The sequence below is a fragment of the Oratosquilla oratoria genome, chromosome 7 (assembly GCF_046742065.1).
Source record: "Oratosquilla oratoria isolate Oo_2021 chromosome 7, ASM4674206v1, whole genome shotgun sequence".
Lineage (NCBI taxonomy): Eukaryota > Metazoa > Arthropoda > Malacostraca > Stomatopoda > Squillidae > Oratosquilla > Oratosquilla oratoria.
Window position 1 is genome coordinate 51,196,194 of NC_134783.1, and position 19,760 is coordinate 51,215,953.

The 19,760-nt window shown below is 38.3% G+C and overlaps 1 protein-coding gene across 2 annotated transcripts; it reads right to left on the reverse strand.

Moving 5' to 3' along the window:
• Window positions 1-679: 679 nt before the first annotated feature.
• Window positions 680-8,738, reverse strand: LOC143027152 (uncharacterized). Of its 2 annotated transcripts, none has more exons than XM_076188234.1 (3): window positions 7,429-8,738; window positions 2,198-2,659; window positions 680-1,151 (listed from the first exon to the last, which is right to left on the reverse strand). In XM_076188234.1, exons 1-3 carry the CDS (start codon window positions 7,487-7,489, stop codon window positions 952-954), a joined length of 723 nt encoding a protein of 240 aa, XP_076044349.1. In that variant the 5' UTR covers window positions 7,490-8,738; the 3' UTR covers window positions 680-951. The 2 variants fall into 2 exon arrangements, with proteins under 2 accessions (XP_076044349.1, XP_076044348.1); XM_076188233.1 differs by having other exon boundaries at window positions 680-1,154; window positions 7,429-8,730.
• Window positions 8,739-19,760: the final 11,022 nt, after the last annotated feature.

Consider the following 19,760-nt stretch of genomic DNA (forward strand, 5'->3'; position numbering starts at 1 on the left):
AGAAAAAATGTTAGATAGTTTTTCAAACCACTGTTATTAACAAAACTACTAATTACCCATTTAATGAATTCATAACAATTGACTTTCTGACTTTTACTCTCTATTTATCGATTAAGAATGTTCATACTAATAATAATTGTTTTGAGACCTATTACACTGCTTATCCTTCTTAAATTTATCTCAATGTCGACGTGACGTCATATCGCTTCAAGACTTCCGGTGTTCGGGCGAGCGTAGAAACAACACCAACACCGAATATGCACATTGTAGGACAAGAGAGACTATGCATTTATAGGAAGTAGGGAAAATAACGATCAACCTAAGTAGATAATAAATGAGTTTCTTCATCTGAAGAGTTGCCCTGAGACAGAACAGAATCCTGGGCAGAACTTTTTCGGGTTCTTTATTCCGTTAAATTGAAAACGATGATAGACAGTTAAAGATGACTCAGCCTAACAATGTGAGATTGCATATATATACATATATATATATATATATAGACATAAATATATACATATATATATATATATATATATATATATATATGCATATATACATATATATATGTATATATACATATACATATATATATATATATATATATATATATATACACATGTATATATATAAATATATATATACATATACATATATATATATATATATATACACGTGTGTATGTATGTATGTATGTATGTATGTATGTATGTATGTATGTATGTATGTATGTATGTATGTATGTATGTATGTATGTATGTATGTATGTATGTAATGTATGTATGTATATATTTATGTATGTATATATGTATTTATGTTCTTATGTACACATTGTCAAATTGCTGTCTGGAAATGCCGAATGCCAACCCATCGGAAAATATTCATAGAATGACAGTGGGAAAAGTGCATGGAAAAAAAAGAAAACTATAGTAAAAACAAATTAACACTTTACAGCTAACGTTGCTCTTGTAAATTTTTTCTGACAGAATCCCAAAGTTTCTCGTCGAACTCATCGTAGATGGCTTCATCGACTTTTGGAGAACTTTTGTTTGTGACAGAACTCAACCTGAGGATGGTGGCGATGAGAACGAAGGAGAGGAACAAGAGGAGGCAGGAGACGTTGACCAAAGCTATGAAATATCCGTTCTGGTTATCTGCTGGGGAGAGGAAAAAAAATAAATAAATAACTTTGAACTACTATCGTCCCTCCGTTTTGTTACCCTGCTAAGATATTCAACTTTACCATTCCTAGTATCAGAAATAAATTGACGCAGCCCAAAGGGATTTCTCCCCGTCTTCTCCTTTTCTGCATGAGGGAACGGAGAGGGGGGGGTCGCCGAATTAATGAAGCGGCCTTGCTGTGGATGTGCTGTGTCTTGCGACACTGCTTCTGACACAGGGCAGTGGACAAGAGGCAGGGACGACCCGTCATCCAGGAGGTGCCAAGATAAGAGGGAGGGAAGAGGGTAGAGGGGAGTGGAGTGTGTAGGGGATGGAATGGGTGGGAGTGGTTTCTGTGCCTTTGTTTTTTGGCTAAACCCCCCCCCCCCGTGTAAGGGTGAAGAAAGCCTTTGGTTTATGTATGTATGTATCATTTCTACAGCTCAACTTGTTCGAAACGATATTATCTCACAGGTTAAAAAAGGGCTCTTTCCAACATATTTTTACTTGTTCAGGAAGTTCAAGCACAGAAGGCAGACGTGAATTACTTGCCATTTCATTGCCCATAGGTTAATTAGAGATCTGTCGGCTATGACGAATTAAGTCATGAAACAGAGTAGCCTATCATTCTCAGTAAAGACCACAATGTGTACACACACACACATATATATATATATATATATGTGTGTGTGTGTGTGTGTGTGTGTGTGTGTGTGTGTGTGTGTGTGTGTGTGTGTGTGTGTGTGTGTGTGTGTGTGTATTCTGTATTTTAGTGTACAGCCAAGACAAAAATATATATATATGCCCAGGCTACATTTTTAACAACGTCAATATGATTTTTTGCCGAGTGTGTCATATAATTTTCTATGTAGCATATAGCTTACAGTTAGGTCGTTTTCTTGAACAGATAAAAATTATAGAGAAGGATTTTGAATTTTGTATCATAAAAAAACTTAGCTTAGAGACACAATGGATGCGTACCTTCAGCCTGACATGTATCATAAAAAAAAATTAGCTTAGAGACACAATGGATGCGTACCTTCAGCCTGACATGAGAAGTAGGTCATTATGACGTCCCCGCTCGCTTGGGCTATCTCCATTTGAAGAGTCAGGTTTCTTGGGTCGGTGTGACTGTGATTAATGGAACAAATTTCTTCCTTTCTCCTCAGCCCAGGATGTTTTATGACCATGTTCAAGAACTCGTCTCCATAGACGAATCTAACTTTTCGCGGAGCGTGGCTCAAGATGTTACCCTTTTGCAGTTCGCAAGCGCCAAGCTCGTATCCTAACTTTCCGTTTTTAACGTCTACGGAATCCGGTGTCTGTCCTCTTTTCTCGTTGAGCGTGAAGATAGCGACCGTCTCGTTGTTGTCTTTGATCTGGAAATTGATCCAGGGAGAGTCGTTGGTGACTTTTTCGAAATAGTAATGGACTTCGATCTCCTGCGAGAAGGTGTACAGGTTAGATGGTTGGCTTCCTGTCACTTGTTGGGTCTTAAAAACTGAAAGAAACAATTCGATATAAATAAATAAATAAATAAATAAATAAATAAATAAATAAATAAATAAATAGATAAATGTGTGTGTGTGTGTGTGTGTGTGTGTGTGTGTGTGTGTGTGTGTGTGTGTGTGTGTGTGTGTGTGTGTGTGTGTGTGTGTGTGTGTGCGTGTGTGTGTGTGCGTGCGTGTGTGTGTGATTCACCATGGTCTTTGGATCACGTGTTGGACTCGTGATCGACAGCTATTTCCCTCCCAGAAGAGAGCTCAGAGCTCGTATATGACCGATCTATGGGTAATGCTGTGACCTTACCCGCACACACACACACACACACACACACACACACACACACACACACACACACACACACACACACACACACACACACACACACACACACACACACACACACACACACACACACACACACACACCAACTCCCCGCCCACGAGAGTTGGAGTAACAACCCGCAGCGCAGCGATACTGAAATAATTTCAGCCCTGGGCGGGATTAGAACCTGGGCCGCCATAGTGGCAGCCGGGAACTCTACCAGCTGCGCCACGAGTTGTGTGTGTGTGTGTGTGTGTGTGTGTGTGTGTGTGTGTGTGTGTGTGTGTGTGTGTGTGTGTGTGTGTGTGTGTGTGTGTGTGTGTGTGTGTGTGTGTGTGTGTGTGTGTGTGTGTGTGTGTAATGATCACTAGTTTTGAAAAAAAAATATGACGGTCGAGTCTATGAGCTAGCAAGGTATAAATGTCATAAATGTATTAATGTCAACATATACTCGTAATAGTCGACAATCAATAATAGATAAATAGATTGATGAATAAGTAAATGAATAAATGATAATGATAATACATACCAAAGGGTTTTCTCCCTTACAAGGAAGGTAGTCAAAAACACAAAGGCATAAAATCCACTTCCATCCCAACATATTCCACTCCCATTCACCCCCCCCCCTCCCTCCCTCTTATCTTGGCTCCTCTTGGATGACGGGTCATCCCTGCATCCTGTCCACTGCCCTGGGTCAGAAGCAGTGTCGCAAGACACAACACATGCACGGTAAGACTACTTCATTAAATCGGCGACCCCCCCTCGCCGTCCCCTCATGCAGAAAAAGAGAAGACGGGGAGAAATCCCTTCGGGCTGCGTCAAATTATTTTTTCACACATACTTCCTCTCGTCCTATTTTGTAACCAATCTGCGAATGCTCGCTTCATCTCTTCTACAACCTTCTTTGCTTCCTCATCTCACCACTTACTACCCTTCCTTCTATTTCCTCCTATTCCCCTTGTTCTACACACCATCTTTGCACACCTTTTGACTCCCTCCTTGAACCATCCCCATTCCTCTTCCACTCCTAGTTCTACTCTATCCCTCACTCACGCCCACTCCTCTCTCGGCTTCTTCTTGTACTCCTTCTCCTTTTCTTTCTCATTTAAGCAGTTTAGTTTAAGCACCTCCTTACCTTGTCCTTTTCCTCTTTCTCCTTCAATCCTCCACTCTCAACTTACCTTCCACCAAAAAACTATATGATATTTCCCCCACTCTCTCCCCTTTGAACATGTACATCTTTAACTCTTCCTACTATTCTCCTGGTTACCACTATATAGTCCATTAACGCCCTATCACTCTTTCATCCACAACCCCCTCCTATGTGTACTTATGGTCAACTTTCTTCCTAAACACTATTTGCTATGATCAACTCTCTAGACACATCACCATCAACTCTCCACTACGATTTTTTCCTGGAACTCCACACTTCCCAACCACTCCGTCTATTGGCTCCTTTCCTACCCTAGCATTAAGATCTCCCAATACCACTACATTGACATTTCTCCCTAAATCCTATACGCATTCATTTAAATCTATCAAAAACCTCCCTTTCCTCTACATTCTTCTCACTACTCGGCCCATATGCACTTACAAAAACCCACATCTCCCTTCCCAGTTTCACCTTCATCTACATTAACCTTGATGAAACCTCCTTCCACTCCACCACACGTTTACCTATCTCTTCACTTACAAGTATAGCCACCCCTTCTCTCCCTCGTCCTCTCTTCGCTACTGAGACCCTCTCAACTACACTCCCAAACCCAAACTCGCCCCTTCCTTTCAACTTTGTTTCACTCAATACCAACACATCCATCTTTCTTCTCACAAACATACTGCCTTTTACTCATTTATACCTTATCCATGCACATTAAAAGACCCAAACCTTAGGGTTCTGGTTGGACCTAGACCCTCTTATGCCTTTTTTTTTTTTTTTTTTTTTTTTTTTTTTTTTTTTTTTTTTTTTTTTTTTTTTTTTTTTTTTTTTTTTTTTTTTTTTTTTTTTTTTTTTTTTTTTTTTTTTAAAGGAATGTCCCCTTTGGGGTTACAGAGAGAAGGGTGCCTGGTTCTATCCCCGTCCCGTTTTTGTCGCCTTTTACAACTCAAGATTCGGCGAAATGAGAAAATGAATATTCAAAGAAATTGTACAGGACAGTAATAAGAGTTGGGGGGGGGAAGCATAACGGAAGGACAGTCCGCCATATAATAAAGTATCACCATTTCTCTATGAATAGAGATTTCCTCTACCACAGGCAAAATGATGTGTGGCTCTGGTCCGTAGGGGCGCCCCATATTGACCCTAAAGTATCAGCTGCATGCTACTGAGCAACTTTTATCCTCACAATAACATGCAGCCAATACCCCACGCGGGTAATAACTACAATAATAGCAATTAAAACAATAATAATATGATTTGGTTTAACGTCGCGAACTCCCCCTATCAGGAGGCTGGGAAGGTGCCCCTTGCAGAGGACTTTGTAGCGTCGAATTTAATGAACCATGCCCTTGGTCCAACTCGCTGGCGGTAGGGTTCGAACCCCCGTCACTTCAACCTCCACCGCAAGAAGCAACGCTATAAGACGGAGGCCAAAACTGTACTGCATAGTTAAGGATGGGTCTAAGTAACGCTAAACTGAGTTTAATAATTACCTCTAACTTCTATTCGTAACCGTCCTAGCAATGAAACCTAATGCTCTGTTAGCTTTATTCCTAGCGCTAATGCACTGTTTCCTGGATTTAAGGTAAGGACTCTCTAGAATTCCCAAGTCTCGCACTCCGTTTTCTCTAAAAACGTGTTATCTAAGTTATATCTGTTTTCGGGGTTGTGTAGCCCTACGTTTAACACGCTGCATTTTGAGATATTGAAGTTCATTTGTCATTTCACCAACCATGTGAACAATTTGTTAAGATCATTCTGCAGAATCTCGGCGTCGCCTCCTGACCTAATTAGACGTCCTATTTTCGTCCGCAAACTTACTAACATCACTATTAATCCCATTGTCCAAGTCGTTCGTATACATAATGAACAATAAGGGACCCAAAACCAAGCCCTGGGGAACTCTACTAGAAACACTCCCCCATTTGAATTGTACACCATTTGTGGTGACCTGCTGTTTTCTGTCACTGATCCAAGCTCTAATCCATTCAAACACTTCCTCCTATGCCATGGGTTTTGTTTTTATTTATTCGACCTTGTAATGGTCTCTTGTCTGTATGTCTTTTCATTGAAACAAAATATTTAATGTAGACACATAAAGAGGTGTTATCTTTTTCAGTATCCATTTTATTATATAAATCCCCGCTTTTTTGTTTGCCTTAGCTTTCAGTTAAACGAATGCATGTTATGGTTAGTTTGCATTTTTTTTATTATATAATATAGTTACGTATTATCAAAACAACATTTTTATTTTTTCAACCCTCAGATAATTCGTACCATAAGTTAAGTGAAACTACAAATTGTATTTTTCTTTGTTCCTTTAGTTCTACATTTAACACTGTCAATGTTGCCGTCCCGTGGAAACTCGTCATTCAAAGGTCAAAACGGATAGATGCGTCATCCAGCGGACATGGCGTTATCAGCGGATTTATGTACGTAATGTCCCTTTTCTTCTTAAATTCAGAAGTATATGGTAGAAAAATAAAATTACAATTCGATATGTCTTGTTATTCTATTTCCTAAGTTAAGATAGGTTTAATCACGTACGGATATTGCTATAAATTGATTAGTTGATAACCTGTACTGGACAACGGAAATGGCCAGCTCAGTATTTATTGCTAGACTTCCTCGTTGCATCTACCCCAAGCCCCCCATTAGCCCCCCCAACTGAAATGAGCAAATTGAAAATTTAAAACACTCATTGAAATGATTTTATTAAGTGGAATTTTTAATTGCCAGGGCTAAAGATTTGTCAGCCATCAGTGCTAGCCCTACCATTAACCCCCTCCCCTTCTGAAATGAGGATAATATATGTGTATTATCATATTACTATTAGCCCCCCAAAAAATTTGCTCATCCCCCCCTTAGCCTTCCTAACTAAAAATTCCTGACGCCGCCGCTGTCTGTGACATATCACAAAACTATCATCCTCCCTCACCTACACTTATCCAGAGTGCAATATAACCTAGGTTGGCCGGGTACAAGTCCATATGTCACATCATTACATTGCAATCATATCACTGGGCAACTCGACAGCTTACTCAAATACAGTAATTTGACTCTGGTAGGCCTACGTTTTCTTTCACTGTAAATGAGAAAACGACGGAAATTGGAGCTACGGACAAACGGCGACACTGGTCACGGTCTTGATTTGAGGCTCAGGATTGGAGAATTCAAGAAAGAAAAGGAATTCAAGAATAATATGATATATTGTAATCATATGATTATACATATATAGAATTATTTATATATTTATGATTAAGATATTTATGGTACAATTAACTCACATTTCGATTCACCAATGTCGGTGAACAGGGCGCAGACGACGATGAAGATCAACCGCCACATTGTTTCAGAAGTTAGGTTCCTCTTAAAGTCACAAATTAACGAAGAAGTTCACGCAAAGAAATCAACTCGGATCACAGTCCAGGCACACTCCTCCACGATCTTCTTGCTGGCGTGTATGTACTTTTTTTTTACCTCTTTCACCTATTATCTTGGATTATCATTATGAGACGCGCACTACCGTTGTTACTGTACATCACATGCACTGTCGTTCAGCGCAAGTCGAGACGATAAATAAACTTGTGCAACAGGATGTCAACCGCTGAAATAAGCAGTGCCGGAGGTGGTGGTGGTGGAGGTGGTGGTGGAAGTGGTAGGTTGATGACGTGGGAGAAGGGTTTATTTTCTCATATTAGGCGGTTAAAGATGAAGGAGTTGGGTGTGTCCATATTTTGGGAGGGGAGAAGTAATTCTTATGAGTGGCTGCTAGAGGGAGCGGGGACTGCGGAGAGAGGGGAAAGGGAATTGGATAATCGTGGTAAGAAACCTGTGACTGATTAAAAATCTTCCCAGTTAGGTCAGGTCAGGGTTTAGGAAACAAGCATGTGCCATAGTCACTGTGCTTTGGTCCACTGTGTGTGTGTGATTCACCATGGTCTTGGATCACAGGTTGGACTCATGATCGATAGCTATTTCCCTCCCAAAAGAGAGCTCAAATCTCATATGACCGATCTATGGATAATGCTATGACCTTACACGCACACACACCCCAAACTCCCTGCCCTTGATAGTTGGAGTAATGACTTGCAGTGCAGCGATACTGAAATTAATTCAGCCCTGGGTGGGATTCAATCCCAGATCTCCGTAGTGTCAGCCAGGAACTCTTAAGTGTGTATTTACCTAGTTGTGTTTACCTAGTTGTATTTTACGGGAAGGGGAGCTATGCTCGTGGTGTCCCATCTTCATATCTCATTTTATCTAAACTGTTTTTAAATTCATGTATTGTTTTTGCACACACCACTCTCTCATCTAACTTGTTCCAAATGTCTATTACTCTGTGAGGAAAACTGTTCTTTTTCAGATTTCTTCTATACCGGGTAACTGTCTTTCTTGATTTTCTTTCCGTGTCCTCTTGTATTTCTATCATCCCATTTTATTAGATCCTCTCTATCAATAGTTTCTATACCTTTCATGATTCTATAAATAGCTATCAAATCTCCTCTCACTCTTCTTTGCTCTAATGTCTGTTGCTCAAGTTTTGCTAGTCTCTCTTCATATGATAGTTTTGAGAGTGTTGGTGCCAATTTTGTAATTGCTCTTTGTATTCTTTCAGGTTTTGTTATACATTTTTTTTGTACTTGGTGACCATATCATTGCTGCATATTCCAATCTTGGTCTTATCAAAGTGATTAGTATTTTCTTCGCCATTTCTTCATCCAGGTATGTAAATGCCACTTTGATTGTTCTTATTGAATTATAAGTTTCTCCAAAAATCATGTTTATATGTTTCTCAGGTGACATATTATTCATAACAATGACTCCCAGGTCCTTCTCATTTTCTACTTTTTTCATTCCTTCTTCTCCCAATTTATATGATCCTACTATTTTTTTTTTTTTTGCTTCTTCCAAATTCCATTATACTACAAAGTACTTCTTTATATTGAATTCCATTTCCCACTTCCTACTCCATTCCCATACTTTATTGAGATCACTCTGTAGTGACTCACAATCTTCTTCAGTGTTCACTAATTTTCAACAGTTTTGCATCATCTGCAAAGAAGCTCATATAACTTTCAATTCCTTTATCCATGTCATTAATATATATAGCAAACATTATTGGGGCCAGAACTGTTCCTTGTGGAACACCACTTATTACTTCATCCCAATTAGAGTGTTTGTCTCTCTCATTTTTCTTTCTTGCAAAAAGTCTTCCATCCATTTAAGCAGTTTGCCCTGTATTCCTCCTTCAGTTTCTAATTTCTTAAGCAACTTTTTATGTGGCACCTTGTCAAAAGCTTTTTTTAGGTCTAGAAATGCACAATCAGCCCATCCATCTCTTTCTTGTATTATATCTATTAGCCTTGAATAGAAACATATTAAGTTTGTGACGCATGATCGTCCTTGTCTGAATCCAAATTGCCTTGGATTTAGTACGTTGTTTTTTTCTAAATGCCTTACCCATCTACTTTTGATAATTCTTTCACAAATTTTTGCTATCGTGCTTGTTAGAGAGACTGGTCTATAGTTTGTAGGGTCTTCTTTGTTTCCCCCTTTATATATAGGTACTATATTTGCTCTTCTCCAATCTTTTGGAACTTTTCCTTCTTTCAATGAACTGTTTATTAGGCTATGTATTTTGTCTGCCAGTTCATTCCTGCATTCTCTCAAAATCCAGTTTGCTATTTCATCTGGTCCATGCGATTTTCTGACATCAAGATTACTCAAGTGTTTCATTATTTCATTCTTTGTTACTTCTATTTCTTTCATAGGGGGGACTTTCTCCCATTCGATATCAATAGGTTGTATGTTCTCCCTTGTAAACACTGATTTAAAATGCTTGTTCATAATTTCTGCCATTTCAATTTCCTCTGTGTATTCAACTCCTTGTTGTAGTTTCTCTAAATCTTGTTTGTTTTTCACTTTGTTATTTACAAATCTGTAAAATAGTTTTGATTGGTCTTTACATTTTTCTATGACATCTTTTCCGTATTGTCTTTTTTCTTCTTTGCACATTTGTACATATTCATTTCTATAACTAGTATATATTTTCAATTTTTCAGGTCTTTTGTCTTTTTTCCATTTTGTCCAAGCTTTATCTCTTTTGTCTTTTAACTCCCTACAACTTTTGTTGTACCAGTACTTTACATATTATTTTTCTTGCTTTTGTCTTGGGACATACTTTTCCACTCTTTCTTTTTAAATTCTTGTCAAAATATTCCATTTCTCTTCCATTGTTGTTTCCTCTTTGTATATTCTTTCCCAGTCTTCTTTTTGAAAGAATTCTCTTATTTTATCAAAATTTGTTTTTTTTTTCATACATCAATCTTCCTTTTCTATATTGTTAATTTCTTTTTATGTATTTTTCCTCATTTAGTTCCATTTCGACCAATATGTGGTCACTTTTACTTAGTGTCTTATATTCAATCTTTTCCACTATTTCAGGTTCTGATGTGATTATTAGGTCCAGTCTCGATGGTTCTTCTTCATTTCTATACCTAGTGTTCTCTTAAATCCATTGCATCATTGTATGGTCAATAATCATATCAAGTAGTACATTTCCCCATGAGTCGTCTCCAACCTTTACTGCCATCTCTTCCCAGCAGACTTCTTTACAATTAAAGTCACCCATTATAACTATTCTTCCTCCATCTTCCATTATCTTATTTAATGTTACCCTTGTGTCTTCTAACATACTTTTATGTTCTCTCTCTTCCCACGAGGCTGTTTTAGGAGGCACATAATTTATTTTAAACTTTCTGCTCTTCCTATCATTGTCTTCCACTTCCACCATAATCATCTCTACTCTATTCTTTCCATATGTGACATTCCTCACGTCTATATCCTTCTTAGTCAGGAACGTAACTCCACACCCTTGTTTTGCCTCTCTGTTTCTAATCCAATAATTATATGCACCATGTCCTACACTGTTGGGTGGTAGTGGACCTTTCAGTTTTGTCTCTACAATTCCCATTATGTCCGGTTCTTTTTCCTTCAGATAACCATTTAGTTCATTCAATCCTGTTATTAAGCCATCTATATTTGTGTAAGACACTCTTAATTTTCTGCTACTTCCATTGTATTTTCTGTTTCCCATTTGTTTTTCTCTGCCATGTGCCATTTCCTCACTTTCATATTCACTGCTCTTCAATAGAATTCCTCTTTTTCTGTTCTCCTCTCGTTTTTTTCCTTAGCTTCTTGTCTTTTTGTTTTCTCATCCTCTCTTTCCTCTTTATTCATTTCTCTTTTTATCCATACCTTTTTTTTTATTGTTCACTGTTGGCTAGTTTCCCTGTTTTTGTTAAGATATGCTCTGCTGTCATTTGTGACCTGAATTTAACCTTAATTGGTCTGGTCTTATCTGTACTATATTTCCCGAGTCTATACAACTCTTCAATTTGTTTCCCTATTTCAGGTTCACCCTCCTGAACTAATTCTAATATATTATTTACTTTTTCTTCCTTAATTCTTGTAGTCCTATTTAGATTATACTTCTCTTCCATCCCTAATATAATTATACATTTATTTTTATCTGCTAAGTCTCTTACTATATTCTCCTTCTGTCTCGTCACTTTAATAACTGTGTCTTCAGTTTGTTCTGTCATCTGGTGTTTCACTATATCATTAAATGCTATTTTGTTGTTCTCTTGGATTTTTTTTTTCAATCCTATGCTTCCTTTGCTATGGACTCTTCTCTTTATTATTCCTCTTTAATTCCTCATTCTCACCTTTTACTTTTAATACTTCTATTTCTTTAGTTAGTTTTTGGTTCACCTTCTCTAATTCTTCCAATTTTTCAACTCTGTGTGATCTGTGTAAGTTGACCGAACCTATCCTCCCAATGTTTGACAATTTTCTCAATTCTTTCTTCTAGGCTTACTAATTGGGGGAGGTTGGCTTCCCCCCCCCCTCATTAAATCCATGGAAATTATTATCTTCACCTTCCATTGTGCTACTCTTACCTATGTTTCTAATCTTTACATTTTTATTAATCCCTTCTTTATCACTTAAATCCTCCGGGCCGCGTTTGTTTACATGGCGTCTGCCTGCCTGGACCAAGTCCTCTCCTTCCCCATTTCCCTCAGTAATCCCTCCCCTTCTCCTTTTTCATCACCTTCCCAAAACACCACGAGCTTTCCCCTTCCCTATAAATACAAAAAGGTACTTCCTCAACGCTGATATCCACGAAAAGTTCCCTTCTTTTTCGGAGCTCCAATCTTAGGTGTGAATCCGTGTACGTGTGTGTATTTACCTAGTTGTATTTTACGGGAAGGGGAGCAATGCTCGTGGTGTCCCGTCTTCATATCTCATTTTATCTAAACTATTTTTAAATTCATGTATTGTTTTTGCACACACCACTTTCTCATCTAACTTGTTCCAACTGTCTATTACTCTGTGAGGAAAACTGTTCTTTTTCAGATCTCTTCTATAGCTGTCTTTTTTTATTTTCTTTCCGTGTCCTCTTGTATTTCTATCATCCCATTTTATCAGATTCTCTCTATCAGTAATTTCTATGCCTTTCATGATTCTATAAATAGCTATCAAATCTCCTCTCTCTCTTCTTTGCTCTAGTGTCTGTAGTTCAAGTTTTGCTAGTCTCTCTTCATATGATAGTTTTGAGAGTGTTGGTGCCAATTTTGTAATTGCTCTTTGTATTCTTTCAGGTTTTTTATACATTTTTTTGTACTTGGTGACCATATCGTTGCTGCATATTCCAATCTTGGTCTTATCAGGGTGATTAGAATTTTCTTCACCATTTCTTCATCCAGGTATGTAAATGCAACTTTGATTGTTCTTATTAAATTATAAGTTTCTCCAAAAATCTTATTTATATGTTTCTCAGGTGACATATTATTCATAACAATGACTCCCAGGTCCTTCTCATTTTCTACTTTTTTTATTCCTTCTTCTCCCAATTTATATGATCCTGTTATTCTGTTTTTGCTTTTTCCAAATTCCATTATACACTTTTTTGTATTGAACTCCATCTCCCACTTCCTACTCCATTCCTGTACTTTATTTAGATCAATCTGTAGTGATTCACAATCTTCTTCCGTGTTCACTCTTTTCAGTAGTTTTGCATCATCTGCAAAGAAGCTCATATAGCTTTCAATTCCTTCATCCATATCATTAATATATATAGCAAACATTATTGGGGCCAGAACTGTTCCTTGCGGAACACCGCTTATTACTTCATCCCATTTTGAGTGTTTGTCTCTTATCACTACTCTCATTTTCCTTTCTTGCAAAAAATCTTCCATCCAATTAAGCAGTTTGCCCTGTATTCCTCCTTCAGTTTCTAATTTCTTAAGCAACTTCTTATGTGGTACTTTGTCAAAAGCTTTTTTTAGGTCTAGAAATGCACAATCAGCCCATCCATCTCTTTCTTGTATTATATCTATTAGCCTTGAATAGAAACATATTAAATTGGTGATGCATGATCGTCCTTGTCTGAATCCAAATTGCCTTGGATTTAACACATTGTTTTTTTCTAAATATTTTACCCATCTACTTTTGACAATTCTTTCACAAATTTTTGCTATTGTACTTGTTAGGGAGACTGGTCTATAGTTGTTAGGGTCTTCTTTATTTCCTCCTTTATATATGGGTACTATATTTGCTTTTTTCCAATCTTCTGGAACTTTTCCTTCTTTCAAGGAACTGTTTATTATGCTATGTATTTTGTCTGCCAGTTCATTCCTGCATTCTTTCAAAATCCAGTTTGCTATTTCATCTGGTCCATACGATTTTCTGACATCAAGATTACTCAAGTGTTTCAATATTTCGTTCTTTGTTACTTCTATTTCTTTCCATTCGATCTCTTCAGGTTGTATGTTCTCCCTTGTAAACACTGATTTAAAATGTTTGTTCATAATTTCCGCCATTTCAATTTCCTCTGTGTATTCAACTCCTCCTTGTCTTAATTTCTCGAAGTCTTGTTTGTTTTTTCAATTTGTTGTTTACAAATCTGTAAAATAGTTTTGGTTGATCTTTACACTTTTCTATGACATCTTTTTCATATTTTCTCTTTTCCTCTCTGCATGCTTGTACATATTCATTTCTATAACAAGTATATATTTTCCATTTTTCAGGCCTTCTGTCTTTTTTCCATCTGGTCCAAGCTTTGTCTCTTTTGTCTTTTAACTCCCTACAACTTCTATTGTACCAGCATTTTGCATATTCTTTTTCTTGTTTTTGTCTTGGGACATACTTTTCCACTCCTTTTTTGTAAATTTTTGTCAAAATATTCCATTTCTCTTCCACTGTTGTTTCTTCTTTGTATATTTCTTCCCAGTTTTCTTTTTGAAAGAATTCTCTTATTTTATCAAAGTTTGTTTTTTCATACATCATTCTTCCTTTTCTATATTGTTGTTGTTGTTGTTGTCGTTCCCTAGACTGTCTGTCCGAGCAGTCCCGTCTCCCCAAGGAAGGCCACAGCCGAAACTGGGTTTTCCCACAAATCCTTTATAGAGTGTATGTTGTGTTGTTTGCGTGCATGATTGTGTATAATGCAGTCTTCCATTATGTGTTGTATGGTATGGGGTGAAGTGTTACATCCTGGGCAGCTGTTCACAACACGGTCGTCCAGCCTCTTCTGGTAGCTGAGAAGTGCTGGGTGGTGACCGCATCGCAGTCTGGCCAAGTGGACTCTGTCCTTACGTGGGAGAGAGGATTCAGAAGGGTGGATATCAGGGGGTCTAGCATGCAGCAGTGTGTTGTCTTTCAGTGTGTTAATGGAGCGGTGAGTGATATGATTATGAATATGTTTCCGGAGGCTGGTATTTGGTGGTTGTGGAGGAAGAGAAGAGAGTATCTGTGTGTGATAAAGGTCTATGGGTGTAGTTTTAATGTTTCTTGGTGTGTGTGGGTGTTCTGCTATGTAGTGTAGCGGGTGTGATGTGTTTGTGGTGGCTGCAGCAAGTGTTTGTGTGCCTCTCATGTCGAGGTGGTCCTTGACTTTGAGGACTTTTGTTTCATGGTGTAAATGGTCTGTAGGTGATGTATTTGTGCAGCCTGTAATTGTTTTTAGGGCTTTGTTTTGTATGATTTGAAGGGTGTTGTGGTGTGTCTCACTGAGATTAGGAGCCCATGCAGGACTCGCATAATTCATCACTGAGCGTATGCATTGTTTGTATATTGTTATATTAGTTTCTTTGTTTTGTCCAAATGTTGTTCCAGTGATTGACTTAAGTGTGTTAAGTCTAGGTGTGCATTTGTTTTTTATGTTTGTGAGGTGTTGTTTGAAAGACATGGATGTATCGTATGTTACACCAAGAATTTTCGGTGTGTTTGTGTGTGGTATTAGAGTGTTGTTGATGTAGAGATGAGGTATGTATTTGTGTTCTTTTGTCCAGTTGGTGAGAAGTGTTGCTGTAGATTTGGTTGGAGCTATTTTGAGTCTGTTTGTGATGAACCATGTGTTGAGTGTGTCAAGGTAAGGCTGGATTATTTCTGCAGCTTTGTCTGTGTTACGATGTGTGCATGTGATTGTTATGTCGTCTGCGTAGGAAGAGATTTGTATTTCTGAGGTGTCTGGCGTGGGTAAGTCATGCATGTATAGATTAAATAATGTGGGGGATAGAACTGAGCCCTGTGGTACTCCGTTCTTAATGTTTCTGATGTGCGATGATTGGCCATTATATGACACATGAGCATTCCTGCCTGCCAGATAATTGGCTAGCCATCTTTTGGTGTTATTGTGCATGTCTGTGTTATATATTTTATTTGTTAGGTTGTGGTTGTTAATTTCTTTTCATGTATTTTTCTTAATTTAGTTCCAGTTCAATCAATATGTGGTCACTTTTACTTATTGGTGTTTTATATTCAATCTTGTCCACTATTCTAGGTTCAGATGTAATTATTAAGTCTAGTCTCGATGGTTCTTCCTCATTTCTATACCTAGTGTTCTCCTGTATCCACTGTGTCATTGTATTGTCAGTAATCATCTCAAGTAGAGCGTTTCCCCATGAGCCGTCTCCACCCTTTACTGTCATCTCTTCCCAGCAGATTTCTTTGCAATTAAAGTCGCCCAGCATAACTATTCTTCCTCCATCTTCCATTATCTTATCTAATGTTATCTTTGTGTCCTCTAACATACTTTTATGTTCACTCTCTTCCCACAAGGCTGTTTTCGGAGGCACATAATTTATCACAAACTTTCTGCTCTTCTTATCTCTGTCTTCCACTTCGATCATAATCATCTCTACTGTATTCTTTCCATATGTGACACACCTCACGTTTATATCCTTCTTAGTCAGGAACATAACTCCACCCCCTTGCTTTGTCTCTCTGTTTCTAATCCAATAATTATATGCATCATGTCCTACACTGTTGGGTGGTAGTGGACCTTTTAATTTTGTTTCTACAATTCTCATTATGTCCGGTTCTTTTTCCTTCAAATAATCATTCAGCTCATTCAATCCTGTTATTAATCCATCTATATTTGTGTAAGACACTCTTAGTTTTCTGCCACTTCCATTGTGTTCTCTGTTTCCCTTTTGTTTTTCTCTTGTGTGTCGAATTTCCTTAGTTTCATATTCACTACTCTCCAATAGAATCTTTCTTTTTCTGACTCTGTTCTGTTCTCGTTTTTTTCCTTAGCTTCAAGTCTTTTCTTGTTTTCATCCTCTCTTTCTTCTTTATTCATTTCCCTTTTTATCCTTACCTTTTTATATTGTTCACTTGTTGCTAGTTTCCCTGTTTTGTATAAGATATTCTCTGCCGTCGTTTGTGACCTGAATTTAATCTTAATTGGTCTGGTCTTATCTGTACTATACTTTCCGAGTCTGAACTTCTCTTCGATTTGTTTCATTATTTCTGGTTCATCTTCCTGAACTAATTGTAGTAAACTGCTTACTTTTTCATTTTCCTCTTTGATTCTTGAGGTTCTATCTGGGTTATGTTTCTCTTCCATTCCTAATATAATTATACATTTCTTTTTGTCTGCTAAGTCTCTTACAATATTCTCCTTCTGTCTCATCACTTTGATAACTGAGTCTTCAGTTTGTTCTTTCATTTGCTGTTTAATTACATCAGTAAATGCAACTTTACTATTTTCCTGTATCTTTCTCCACCCCTGTGCCTCTTTTGCTATTGTTTCTTTATTGTTCCTTTTTAATTCTTTATTCTCCTCTTTTACTTTTCTTAAATGTCTTTTTAGTTCTTCTATTTCATCAGTTAAGTTTTTGTTCGCCTTCTCTAGTTCTTCCAATCTTTCAAACTTTTCTGCAAGTTTTGACATTTTACCGAACCTAACCTCCCAATGTTCAGTCATTTGTTCAAGCCTTTCCTCCAGTTTTGCTAGTCGGGGGAGGTTGGTATCCACCTCCCCCTCTTTAAATCCTTGGAAATTGTTATCCTCACCTTCCATTGAATTGTTCTTATCTATGTTTCTAATCTTTACATTTTTGTTAGACATTTCGTCGTCACTAAATTGGTCGGGACCTCTTTTGTTTACATGGCGTCTGCCTGCCTGGGCCAAGTCCTCTCCTTCCTCATTTCCTTCCATTTCCCTCAGTAATCCCTCCCCTTCTCCTTTTTCCTCACTTTCCCCTACACCACGAGCAATTTCCCCCCACCCTGTAAATACAATAGGTACTTCCTTTGCTTCGGGATCCACGAAATTTCACTTTTTCTTCAGAACGTCCTCTAAGCCCTCCGTTCGTTGAAGTGTGTGTGTGTGTGTGTTAGGGGGAGTTCTTCAGTGAATTAGTTATGCTTGGAGGGTTAGGATGAATCTTGGCTCAGACATTATAGTTTCCCCATGTCTTCTAATTGTTCATGAGTGGATGAGGAAAGAATTGCCATGCAAGTGAATTAGTATAAAACAGCTTTAGTTGTCGGGACCTGCCGTTGAGGTGTTGTGTGTAGGTGCATTGCTTCTGACAAAGACAGTGGGTGGAGCAAACGTGTATTGGATGATTATGGAATGGGTGAACCATTTTGTAAACAAATAGATATAGGTTATGGTTTGAGGCAGCACAAGATCCAATGGGTACAGAGGGTGGGGTGAAATGTTTTGAGCATTTGAGATGAACCTGCGTTGTTGGCACTTTTGAGGTGGTGAGGACATTTGTTTTATTATTCCATTTGGGGAGTTGGTTCTCTTCCATGGATGACAAGGGGAGGGTTGTGTGTGGCGGAGTGGATGACAGAAGGAGGGGATGTGTTTGTAGCAGGGAGGATGTGGTGAGCTATTGAGTTGGGGTTGGTTGTGTGGTGGGGTGGAAGGGAAATGGAGGGAGTGGGAGGTTGTGTAGTAAATTCTGTTGTTGCGTTCGTGGCCTCATTTGGAGCTGATGGAGTGGGAGTATTGGGAGAGCTTCATTCTGGGGTGACGGACCTGCTTCTGCAAAAATGATTCCTGATTTAACTGTCATAGATTGGACTCGGGTGCATTTTTGAAAACTGATACACTCTGAGTCTCCATGGCAGAGGATATTATGTTCAAAATAGTACAGTATGGAAAGAGTTCAGCATGGTTTTGATATCACTTGGCATATTTGGTTGGGTTTCGTTATGTGGAGCCATGTGTAGGGCTTTTGCAGTATACACACTTACATAGGGACAACCCCTCTTGAAGAAATTAGAGATGGGAAGAAATCCCTCAGGATTGTATCAGAATATCGTCCATGCACACAACCACTCCCTCTTTGAGCTAAAGAACTGAGAAAATACTACCTACTCCCTAAAAATTGGGAGCAGGTAGTACTTTCTTAATAATAATTTAGCCGAGATATTTTGTATATCCATGTTTCTGCCCCATACAGTGCTGTTGGCACAATCACCCCTTCATACAAGCTCCTCTTAGCATCCATTCCCAAATATCTATTTCTCATTACACTTTTTAATCCCCCAAGGCATTTACTTGCTTCTCTCATTTCACAGTCTATCTCCACTTCCACTCCTCCCTTGCCCACCACATTTACACCCAATTATCGAAAGCTATTCACTTCCTTCAGTTTCTCTCCCTTAATAGTAACAGGACTGGAGAAACAGAGTAAGTTTGGGAAAGTAATACAACTTAGTGGGTTTTAGAGGAGCAAATGGCTGTGGTTCAGTACCCATTTTGTTGCATTGTCCTTGACAAAAGCTCAAGGGCAATACAACAAGGCACATCACAGCGTCTGATAGCTGAAGCTGGTTTACCCTCAATACTTCATCATATAACAACTATGGCTTCACCCTCAAAATAATCATACATACATGTATACCAAGGTTTTTTTCTTTTCCATTACTAGCGAGGTAGCCAAATTCAAAAGGCATATACCCACTCCAATCACCACCCTTTCTTCCCTCTCATCTTAGCTCCTCATGGATGATGGGTCATCCCGCCCACTCCCCTGGGTCTGAAGCAATGCAGGGCAGAGCACATCCACAGCAAGGCTGATTCACTTGATTAATGATTAAAATGAAAACATCTCTTTAGATCACATAATTTCATCCATTCACTTTTACCTTTAGCACTATCTCTTCCCTGCTCAATAGAGATTCCATATGCATCCGCAGCCCCCTTCATGGTTTTCCACACGTTATTCTTTCAGCATTTCCAAATGCCCAGACCACTTCAGCACTCTTTCCATCCCCATTCTCTATCTCACCACATTCATTGTCCCTA